Source organism: Sapajus apella, unplaced genomic scaffold (genome assembly GCF_009761245.1).
Source record: "Sapajus apella isolate SASKATOON/1434 unplaced genomic scaffold, GSC_monkey_1.0 scaffold1072, whole genome shotgun sequence".
Taxonomy (NCBI): Eukaryota; Metazoa; Chordata; class Mammalia; order Primates; family Cebidae; genus Sapajus; species Sapajus apella.
The window spans coordinates 1-11,681 of record NW_022437998.1 but is presented as its reverse complement, the minus strand read 5'-3'; the positions used below and the strand labels follow the sequence as shown (position 1 = coordinate 11,681).

The 11,681-nt window shown below is 50.0% G+C and overlaps 1 protein-coding gene, 1 long non-coding RNA gene and 1 pseudogene across 3 annotated transcripts in view; 2 read left to right on the top strand and 1 right to left on the bottom strand.

Annotated features, from left to right (window-relative positions):
- LOC116546570 (5'(3')-deoxyribonucleotidase, mitochondrial-like) overlaps nt 1-9,372 on the bottom strand; it is a 17,987-nt gene extending 8,615 nt beyond the window's left edge. The window contains exons 1-2 of the mRNA XM_032272788.1: nt 8,911-9,372; nt 5,731-5,831 (exon numbers count right to left, since the gene is read on the bottom strand). Of these exons, the coding sequence (XP_032128679.1) occupies nt 5,731-5,831; nt 8,911-9,177 (368 nt within the window). The 5' untranslated portion in view covers nt 9,178-9,372. The remainder of the gene's footprint in view (nt 1-5,730; nt 5,832-8,910) is intronic.
- The window catches only part of LOC116546571, a 15,457-nt gene extending 3,782 nt beyond the window's left edge, over nt 1-11,675 (top strand). The window contains exon 3 of the long non-coding RNA XR_004266769.1: nt 10,974-11,675. This is a non-coding gene — a long non-coding RNA (uncharacterized LOC116546571). The remainder of the gene's footprint in view (nt 1-10,973) is intronic.
- Nucleotides 10,250-10,874, top strand: LOC116546569 (annotated as a pseudogene). Its single transcript, XR_004266768.1, has one exon. The product of XR_004266768.1 is annotated as a peptidyl-prolyl cis-trans isomerase FKBP2 pseudogene (transcript).
- Nucleotides 11,676-11,681: the final 6 nt, after the last annotated feature.

Below are 11,681 nucleotides of genomic sequence, written 5' to 3'. Positions count from 1 at the left end.
TGTTGACCAGGATGGTCTCGATCTCTTGACCTCGTGATCCACCCGCCTCGGCCTCCCAAAGTGCTGGGATTACAGGCTTGAGCCACCGCGCCCGGCCTATTTTTTTTTTTTACTAGAGACATGATCTTGCTATGTTACCCAGGCTGGTCTCAAACTCCGGGGCTCAAGTGATTCTCCTGCCTTGGTCTCCCAAAGTGATGGATCACAGGCATGAGCTACCACACTCTACCCAAGCTAGAATACTTTTGAGGAAAGCTGCATCCTCTACTACCCCAGTGAAGTGTCACAAAACCCACAAGCAGTTAAAAGCTCTGAAAACTTCTATGGTGAAGAAGCCAATCTAATCCAGTATTTCCCATACTGTGGTGGCTCAAGGATGCTTTCCTTGTGACATGCCTATTAAATCTTACAGAACGGCAACAGCAGCAGCTGGCATTTGCTTAGCATCTGCTATGTGCCAGGCACTCTACTGAGGACTCTCTCATTATCTCCATTTTACTGAGTCCCAGAAAGTTTAACAACTTGCCTGACATCTGAGAGTGAGATTCTGGGGAAGTAAGGATATGAGCCTGGGCAGCCTATGTCCAGGACCCCACTTCAAACCACCATGTCCTACAGCTTCCCAGCACACAAGCATGTGGCTGCAGGACAGCACACGTTGATCCAGGCTGTAAGCAGGGTTTTGAAAGCTTAAGTATGAATGCTGTATACATATTCTTTGCCTCTCAAACTCTTGCTACAGGAACACTATATATCCATCAAGTTTATACAATAAACCAGAATAAAATTCACTACTCTGCAGGACCTGGACTCACATTCAAAGATAAATTACTACCAAATAGGGTCTACAATTCAACTCAAACTCTGTATTTTGTGTTTCTCTGACACCTATTTATCGTATTAGAACTTTAAAATTTGACAGTGTTTAGAGGCATTTACATGGCACAATGAAGGCCAAATCATACCTTACATTTGATTTGTCATTCAGGTTGCTAAATTCAAGCAAAAATGTGGCCAAAAAAAGTTATCCAAGTCTAGAAATAAACCCTTACATTAATGGCCAATTAATTCTCAGCCAGAGTGTCAAGACAATTCAGCAGGGAAAAAAATAGTCTTTTCAATAAATGGAACTGGGACAACTGGATATCTACAAGGAAAAGAATGAAATTTGGCCCCTACCTCACACCATATACAAAAATTAACTCAAAATGGATCATAGACCTAAACGGAAGAGCTAAAACTAAAACTCTTAAAGAAAACACAGGAGCAAATCTTTGAGACCTTGAGTCAGCAAGGGCTTCTTGATATGACATAAAAATACAAGTGACAAAAGAAAAATACAGATAAATTGGACTATACCAAAAGTAAAAACATTTGTGTTTCTAAGGAAAAATTAAGAAAGTGAAACAACAGTCTACAGAGTGAGAGAATATATTTGTAAATCATGGATTTGATAAGAGACTTGTATCTAGAATATATAAATTACTCTTACACGTTAACAATGGAAAAAAGGCCAGGCACAGTGGCTCATGCCTGTAATCCCAGCAGAAAGCCAAGGCAGGAGGATCGCTAGAGGCCAGCAGTTCAAGACCAGCTGGGCAACACAGTGAGACTCTGTCTCTACAAAAAATAAAAGAAAGATAGTGGTATATTCAAAAGTAAGTTATCCTGTGCCTGACCCTATCCAAAAGTTAATGATAAAAAAAGACAACCCGACTGAAAAACTCAACAAAAGATCTGAATAAACATTTCTTTAAAGAAAATTTAAAATGGCCAATAAGCACATGAAAAGATGCTTGAGGCCAGGTATGGTGTTTCATACCTGTAATCCCAGCACTTGGCACGCCAAGTCAGGCAGATCACTTGAGCTCAGGAATTTGAGCCCAGCCTGGGCAACGTGGTGAGACACTGTCTCCACTAAAAACACCAAAAAATATAGCCAGGCATGGTGGTACTCCCTGTGGTCCCAGCTACTTGGGAGGTTGAAGTGGGAGGATCACTTGAGCCTGGGAGGTGGGGGAGTGGAAGAGGGGCAGGGGTTGCAGTGGACCACGATCACACCACTGCACTCCAGCCTGGGTGACAGAGCCAGACCCTGTCTAAAAAGAAAAAGATGTGGCCGGTGCAGTGGCTCACGCCTGTAATCCCAGCACTTTGGGAGGCCGAGGTGGGCAGATCACCTTAAGTCAGGAGTCTGAGACCAGGCTGGCTAACATGGCAAAACCCCGTTTCTACTAAAAATACAAAATAATTAGCCAGGCGTGGTACCACGGGCCTGTAATCCCAGCTACTCAGGAGGCCAAGGCAAGAGAACTGCTTGAACCTGGGAAGCGGAGGTTGCAGTGAGCAGAGATTGCGCCATTGCACCCCAGCTTGGGCAACGAGAGCAAAACTCTGTCTCAAAAAAAAAAAAAGAAAAAGATACTTGAGCATCATTAGCCATCAGAGAAATGCAAACCATAACCACAAAATCACTTCACAACCACCAGGATGGCTAAAGTGAAAAAGAAATTAACAAGTGTTACAAAGAGGTAGAGAAACTGGAACCTTTAAATGATGCTAGTGGGAAATGTGCAATGGTACAGTTGCTTTGGAAAACAGTTTGGCATTTCCTCAAAATATCAAACAGAATTATCCTACAGTCTAGCAATTCCATTCCTAGATATATTCCCAAAAGGACTGAAAACATCTGTAATCCCAGCACTTTTGGGGGCTGAGGCAGGAGGGCTGCTTGAGCCTAGGAGTTTGAGACCAGCCTAGGCAACATAGGGAGATCCTACCTCTACAAAAAAAGAAAAATTAGCTGGGTGTAGTAGTGTGCACCTGTGGCCACAGCTACTCCAGAGGCTGAGGCAGGAGGAGAGTTTCAGTCCAGGTGGTAGAGGCTGCAGTGAGCCATCATCACGCCACTGCACTCCAGCCTGGGTGACAGGGCAAGACTCTGTCTCAAAAAAAAAGAACTGAAAACAAGTTTCAAATAAATACTTACAAGAATGTTCATAGCAACACTATTCCTAATAGCTCAAAAGTGAAAACAGGCCGGGCGCGGTGGCTCACGCCTGTAATCCCAGCACTTTGGGAGGCCGAGGCGGGTGGATCACGAGGTCAAGAGATCGAGACCATCCTGATCAACATGGTGAAACCCCATCTCTACTAAAACTACAAAAAATTAGCTGGGCATGGTGGCGCGTGCCTGTAATCCTAGCTACTCAGGAGGCTGAGGCAGGAGAATTGCCTGAACCCAGGAGGCGGAGGTTGCGGAGAGCCGAGATCGCGCCATTGCACTCCAGTCTGGGTAACAAGAACGAAACTCCGTCTCAAAAAAAAAAAAAAAAGTGAAAACAGCCCAAACATTTATCAACTGATAAATAGATTGATACATGTTGTCTATCCATATATTAGATCCATACATATCCAATAGCTGGAATATTATTCAGCCATAAAAAGAGTAAGTATTGATAGATGCTACAACATGAATGAACCTTGAAAACATGTGCTAAATGAAAGACACCAGACCCAGAAAAACAAATATTCTATGATGTCATTTATATGATATCCCCAGAATAGGCAAATTCCTAAAGACAGAAAGTACAATAGTGATTGCCAGGGGTCAGAGGGGAGGGCAGGAACGCGAGTGACTGCTGATGGGTACAAGGTTTCTTTTGGGGGTGATGAAAAAGCTCTGAAATGGATATGGTGGGGCTGGGCGCTGTGGCTCATGCCTGTAATCCCAGCACTTTGGGAGGCTAAGGCAGGTGGATCATGAGGTCAGGAGTTTGAGACCAACCTGAACTACATGGTGAAACCCTGTCTTTACTAAAAATACAAATATCAGTTGGGTGTGGTGGCATGTGCCTGTAAACCCAGCTACTCGGGAGGCTGAGGCAGGAGAATCGCTTGAATCCAGGAGGCCAGGTTGCAGTGAGCTGAGACCTTGCCACTGTACTCCAGCCTGGGCAATAAGAGCAAAACTCCATCTCAAAAAAAATTGGACATGGTGATGGTTGCACAACTTTGCAAATGGTTTTGTGAAACCACTGGATTACATGCTTTAAATGGGTGGACTGGATGGTATGTTATTTATATGTCAGTAAGGCTTCTCAGGGAAGCACATCCTCTGTAATTGTTAATGGGTCACAGTGGCCTCTGTGTAACGGTCACTGAGTACGGGGCTTCAGTCCATAGAACTACTCATTTCGTCAGAACAAAACAGAAATATCTCAAGCAATACCATTCCTCTTTTCTTAAACGCCTTTTCTAAATGAGGTTTCCCGGCCAGGCGTGGTGGCTCAAGCCTGTAATCCCAGCACTTTGGGAGGCCGAGGCGGGTGGATCACGAGGTCAAGAGATCGAGACCATCCTGGTCAACATGGTGAAAGCCCGTCTCTACTAAAATACAAAACATTAGCTGGGCATGGTGGCGTGTGCCTGTAATCCCAGCTACTCAGGAGGTTGAGGCAGGAGAATTGCCTGAACCCGGGAGGCAGAGGTTGCGGTGAGCCGAGATCGCGCCATTGCACTCCAGCCTGAGTAACAAGAGTGAAACTCTGTCTCAAAAAAAATAAATAAATAAAAAATAAATGAGGTTTCCCACCGAACCTCTTTTCCTTCAGCTCTTTGGACGATCTACGATTGTCTTCACTTTGTGATTCTTTAATGTCTGCTCTGTCTGGACTGGAAGCTCCATGAGGGCAAGGACTATGGTTTGCTCATTACTGAATCCCTGGGGCCTGCAGTATCTAGCACAGTCAGTTCTGAGATATTTGCTGAATAAATGAGCTTTGAACACCCAGGGAACCAGACCAAATTAAACTGGGTATTTCCTCAAGTTCCTGGATCAAAACATCATAGCCTACAAATGGAGTCCATTTTTCATTTCTTGTATTTTTTTCCCAAGATGGAGTCCCGCTCTGTCGCCCAGCTTGGAGTGCAGTGGTGCGATCTCGGCTCACTGCAACCTCCGCCGACCGGGTTCAAGCGATTCTCCTGCCTCAGCCTCCCAAGTAGCTGGGACTATAGACGCACGTCACCACGCATGGCTAATTTTTTGTATTTTTAGTAGAAACAAGGATTCACCATGTTAGCCAGGATGGTCTCAATCTCCTGACCTTGTTATCCGCCTGCCTCAGCCTCCCAAAGTGCTGGGATTACAGGCATGAGCCACAGTACCCAGACCCCCCATATCCATTTCAGAGCTTTTTCGTCATCCCCAAAAGAAACCTACACACATTTATTTTGTACATCAATGGGAAGAGCTCTATATACATTTTTTGTTGTTGTTGAGACAGAGTCTTGCTCTGTCACCCGGGCTGGAGTGAGGTGGCACGATCTCAGCTCACTGCAACCTCGACCTTCCGGGTTCAAGAGATTCTCCTACCTCAGCCTCCCAAGTAGCTGGGACCATGGGTGTGTGTCACCACGCCCGGCTAATTTTTTGTATTATTAGTAGAGATGGGGTTTCACCATGTTAGCCAGGATGGTATCCATCTCCTGACCTTGTGATCTGCCTGCCTCGGCCTCCCAAAGTGCTGGGATTATAGGCGTGAGCCACCACGCCTTGCCTGGAGTCCATTTTACTCAGTGGTTTTCCCCAAATTCAGCAACGATGGGGCAAGTGCAGCCTTGTGCAGGGCCAAGGAACGAGAAAGGAGAAGGCAGAGAAGGGAAGAAGAAGGAAGGAGGTACAGGGCTGAGTGGGCCAGCCAGGCGGGGCCAGGAAGACAAACTTACTTTTGTAGATTGGCCATCTGCTTCACAGCTTCCACGGCCCCTGGCAGAGGCTCAAGTTCAAAAAAGAAATTCTTTGACTCCCAAATGCTGATGGCCTTCTCCTGGGAAGTTGAGAGAAACAAGTTACTTCTAGGGTCCTCAGCACCTTACTGCCCTCATCTCAGGGAGTATATCCAGGCTATGGGGGGAGGGGTTCCGCAGCATTCTCACTTCCCCAAGGACGTAACACACACCCAAGGACATATTTCCTGGGGGAAGTGCAGAGAGTGTGTGGGCTTCGAGCCCCTTTCCAGAAAGGGCCTGGCTTCTGTCGTGATCCAACAGAGACCAGCTAAAATGCCAGGGCTATGGAGCTCTCTGGGACCTGAGGCCAATTGTCAGAAACTACATGCTTGCTAGGCTGGATTCAAGTGGTCAAAAGCATTGTGGAGACTGAGGCTGGAACAGCTCTTGCTGTGGCAGTAGAGTCCTTAAACTTGAAAACTGGAGGGACTCAGAGATCTTTAAGGGCATTGTTGTGCCATGAGGGACAAGGGGGAGGAGGAGGCAGGGTAAAAGGACAATTCAGGGAGCTCCAGGTTCCTCCCCACATCAACCAGAAGAGCTCTGCTTTTATCTGTTTTATATGTTGAGGTGCCAATAAGTACATTAAAAAAAAAAAAAGGACTCTGCTGCTTTTAGAGTTGCAAAGCAAAAATGCAGACCCTCATTTTACTGATGAGAAAACTGAGGCTCAGAATGGGGGAGAGATCCACCTGATGTCACACAGCAAAACAGCAGCTGAGCTGGGAGGAGAACCTCCAACTCCTAACCCTCTCCTCCCCACTGCCCCACCCCCACTGCCTATCTCCTTTCCCCTTTCTGCTGATGGGCCAGAATGCAGCACCTTCTCTAGGGTCAGGCAAGGGGAATGTGACAACCAGAGGGGAGACACATCTCAGCCTACGAGAAGCAGGAGCCTCAATCCCGCATGTGCAGTGCAGGCAGTGCCTCCGCCAGGTCGTTCTGCACGCTATGAAAGACGCCACCGTGTCCCATGGATGACTGGAGGACGCTCTGAGAGCACACCAGCAACACGCTTAGGAACCACAGGGACTAGGCAAATGCGTGCTTATTACTGAAACACATTTGATCCTCACATCCCACATGGGGTACTGTGAAGTCTAAGGGAATACAGACAGAGCAGAATTTTGAAAACAGAAATGCCTACATACACAAAAGGAGCCACCTGCGGGGGTGTTGTTTTAACCACAGCTGTTGGGCCAGCTCGGCCAAGGGGAGGCCCAGGGATGTCTGCAGCAGCAAACTATCCTAAGGAAGGGAAGTAGGGGAAGCCAGCAGACTACTCCCAGGTCACCTTCCTTATTGCCATGTGCCTTTGCCTTGTGCTTGGAAACCAGTAACCCCGCACTTGCAGAACCTGCACATTTGCACAACGAACTGGAAAAGCCGCTGCACTTTTCAGAGTTGGGGGTGGGCTTGGTTTCCACGATAATACACTCCTGGGCAGATGTACAGTGCCCAGACTCCTGATGCCAAGCGCTGCCTATACATGAATGCTCACGGCACACTGGGGCCTATTCCTGAGGCTGCAGAAAGTACTAGGATGTTTTCTCCAGTTTAAAGCTCATCATTAGGCATTGGCCATGGAAGAGCTCAGCACACTGGGCTCTGGGAAAGTCAACTTCTAAAAGGCCTGGTGTTGATGGAGACAAATGGCACTTGGTTTCCTTTTTAAAAACCTGTCGCTCAACAAACCACATGACTGACGAGGCATCATTTTGAAGTCAGAAGAAATGTCACTTGTTAGAGACAGCAGGACAGAGAACAGGACTCTGGAGTGGGGAGCTCTAACTGTGCTTGGGAGGCAGACAGACCTGGGTTTGAGTCCTGACTGAGCCCCTGAGCAGCATGTGACTTGGGCAAGTTTCCTCATCTGGAAATCAGAGATAATAATATCTACCCAACAAAAGAGAGGATGCAGTGAACTTGTGGCTAAAAAAAAGGGCTCTTGTAACTTCCTTCTCTTTATCAAATCCTCTGGCAGCAAGCCTAGGTGGCCATTCAAGGGATGCCAGAAAACACTCAGCCTCTTTAATTTTGTGCATGCCAAAATCCCCTGTTCCTTTTGCAAAATACTTCAAATTTACCAATCAAACTGTGTGTGTAAACGTCCCTCTTGGATCTTTCTTTCCCCTCTATCCACCCTGGACAGAATACCTCGGGAGTCAGAGGGGAGGGGTTGAGGTCCGGTGTTTAGGAAGGCCAAATCTGCAAGGGGATAAGACATGAGGCAGCCGGGCGGATGGCTCACGCCTGTAATCTCAAAACTTTGGGAAGTCGAGGAAGGCAGATCGCCTGAGGTCGGGAGTTCAAGACCAGCTTGGCCAACATGGAGAAACCCCATCTCTACTAAAAATACAAAATTAGCCAGGGGAGTTGGTGCATGCCTGTAATCCCAGCTACTTGAGAGGCTGAGGCAGGAGAATCACTTGAACCCGGGAGGCAGAAAATGCCGTGAGCCCAGATGGCACCACTGCACTCCACCCTGGGCAACAAGAGCAAAACTGTCTCAAAAAAAAAAAGACACGAGATGGATCCCACCTCACCTTGACCACTGACTCGCTGTGTGACCCCCAGAAAGTCACATAACCTCTCTGCGCCTCAAATACCACTGGAAGCTATGCTTTCACGGACAACGGCAAAAGAGATGGGTAAAGACACCCATAAAAGTCCTGAGGACGAGTAAGCGGGAATGTGATCGAGGTCTGGGTGAAAGAGGACAACTTACAACGTTTATTTTTCTAAAAATTTAACAAAGGACTTGAGGCCAAAATATACCACAAATCAACGTTAAAGTCAGCTTTAGATGGGGAGTCAGGTACATTAACACTTTGTACTCTCCCGCATTTTCAGAAGCCCTGGATGGCAGCCAACAGATCCCGAGCGCAGGGCTGCGTCTTCCCGGTGGCCTGTGGCCCCTGGTCCCCGCCCCCCCGACCTGACGCTATTCTACCAGAGGGCCACCGCAAGGCTGGGGCGCTGACCGTCCAAGGTCACCCGCGCAGGGGATGCCCTGGGCCACGGCCGGGAGGCGACCTCGTTCTCCCGCCGCAGCGGCGCGGGTCTGGGCCCGGGTCGGGAAGGGGGCCCGGCGCGGGGCCGGGCAGGGACGCTCACGCTCAGCCCTGGCCGCAGGCTGCCGTACTGCTCCGACACCCAGAAGCCGCGCCGGTCCTCCAGCGCGATGAAGGGCTGGTCGGGGAAGCGCGCGCGGAACTTCCTGAGGAATCCGCCCTCGAAGTCGGCCAGCACGCCATCCATGTCCACCAGCACCCGCAGGGCGCGGCCGCCCGCCAGGCCCGGCCTGCCCGCCGCCCCGCGCCGCCCCGCGGGAACCGCCGCGCCACGGGGCCGCAGCGCGCACCAGCTGCCCAGCCGGATCATGGCCCAGCGCGCCGGCCCACCGTGGGCGCGGGGACCTGGACCGCGCGGGGCTGCCGGGGCCGGCCGGTGGACATGACCGCGGCGGAGGACAAGCTCCCAACGCTTGGACGCGCGCGGGGCGCGGAGCTGGGAATGCGGGGCGCGGGCGCGCAGGTACCGGCCCCAGAGCGAGGCAGCGGCGCGCGCGGCCCTTAAAGGGACCAGCTCCGGAGGAGGCGGAGCCTGGGGGCGGGGCTTGGAGGACCGAGAGCCCTGGGCCCCCGGCGCTTCTGGAAGGTCCGCGTTCCCGCGCTCTCCATTGGCGTCTTCTCCCTGGACCCTGGACGCGGACTGCCTTCTCCCACTGCACAGGGGAGCACGGAGGAGCAGTGCAAATCGAGGAGCGGGCCTGTGTCGTTAGACATTTCTGAGCACTTACTGTGTCGCGTGTGAACCAAATAGACAAGGTTCCTGCCATCCTGGAACTTACGTTTTAGAAGAGGAGCCAGACAACAGCATGGAGAAACCAAAACGGGGTGATGTGTACTCTGAAAACCTCTCTGCTTTATTTACAGCAAGTGCCTGCGGAGACACTGATAGAACCAGTAACGTGCTAACATCTAATAGCCTTAGTAAAAATGATTCTCAAGTAAATATAGGAATATGTATTGTATATTATGTACCCCTGTATAGTCTGCTTTTTTTTTTTGAGACAAGTTCTTGCTCTGTTGCCCAGGCTGGAAGCAGTGGTATGATCCCGGTTCACTGCAGCCTCGACTTCCTGGGCCCAAGGGATCCTCCTGCTTCTGCCTCATGAGTAGCTGGGACCACAGGAGCATGCCACCACACCCTGGTAATTTTTTTTTTTTTTTTTTTTTTTTAGGATTGGGCTCAAGCAATCCTCCCAGCTCAGCCTCCCAAAGTGCTAGGATAACAAGAGTTAACAAGAGTGTGGTACCACCATGCCCAGCCCACTTTTATTCTTTACAAGAAAAAACAAAACAAAACCCTTCAAGAGTATGGCGATGGGATGGTGGAGACAGGTGGGGGGATTAGCAGGGGTGGGCAGGGAGGGCCTCTCCTAGGAAGTGATGCTGGAACAGGCACGATGGAGAGAAAGCAGAGCAGCACCATCGGGGTTGACTCCTGGGGCTCGGAGAGGAGTCGGTCCGTCGGGGTCTGTGCCCACAGAGACATGAGGCTGAGCTGGGTCCAGGTCCTGACAGTACTGTCCAACTGCCTGAGTGCCGTGGCCATTGTCACGGGGGCTGAGGGCAAAAGGAAGCTGCAGGTCGGGGTCAAGAAACGGGTGGACCACTGTCCCATCAAATCTCCTAAACGGGATGTCCTGCACATGCACTACACGGGGAAGCTGGAAGATGGGATGGAGTGTGACAGCAGCCTGCCCCAGAACCAGCCCTTTGTCTTCTCCCTTGGCACAGTCCAGGTCATCAAGGGCTGGGACCAGGGGCTGCTGGGGATGTGTGAGGCAGAAAAGTGCAAGCTGGTGATCCCATCCGAGCTGGGGTATGGAGAGCAGGGACCTCCCCCAAAGATTCCAGGTGGTGCAACCCTGGTGTTCGAGGTGGAGCTTCTCAAAATCGAGCGACGATCGGAGCTGTAGCCAGACTGGGGAGGGGCAGGGGGAGAGGCCCCCATCCAGGGACCAGACTGTTATTTAAAAAAAAAAAAAAAAAAAAAAAAAAGCTGAAACCCCCCCCCCCCCCCCAAAAAAAGAGAAAGAGCAAGCAAAAACCAAAGAAACAAGAGGCCCTGTCCACAAGGGCAGCAAGCTCAAAGGCCTGAGGGCTCAGGAGGGATCTGGGTTGCGTGCTCCTTATGAGAATCTAATGCCTGATGAGCGGTCACTGTCTCCCGTCAGCCCCAGATGGGACCATGTAGTTGCAGGAAAAAAGCTCAGGGCTCCCATTTATTCTACATTATGGTAAGTTGTATAATTATTTCATAATATATTGCAGTGAAATAATAACAGAAATAAAGCACGGAATAAATGTAATGGGCTTGAACCATCTCCACATCATGCTTTCTCCTTCTCCTGGGTCCGTGGAATAGTTGTCTTCAAGAAAAGTGTCCTGCGGGTTGCTTCTAAATGGAGAGCATTTTGGCAAATCGTGTCAAACCAAGCAGAAAGAAGGGCAAGGATGCTTGTCAACCAAGCAGCAAGAAGGGTGAGGAGCCCGGTTTCCTGACCTCACCCTCGGAGGACATGGCCAGGACTCCACAAAGCCCTGCAGGGGCGGCTTGGGAACACATCCACCATCCTGTTGAGTAAGCAGCCACCAACCCAGGAAGCAGCAGAGGGGGGCACACTGGCAGAGCCCGCATGCTGCAGAGCAGGGCCAGCAGATCTGCACTCAGCCTCAGCCCCAGGGGAGCTGCAAGACAGACTGAGACCCTCATAGGTTTGGCTCTGTGTCCCCACCAAATCTCATCTGGAATTGTAATCCTCCTGTGTCAAGGGAGGAAGCTGGTGGGAGGGGATTGGATTTGGGGACAGTGTCCCC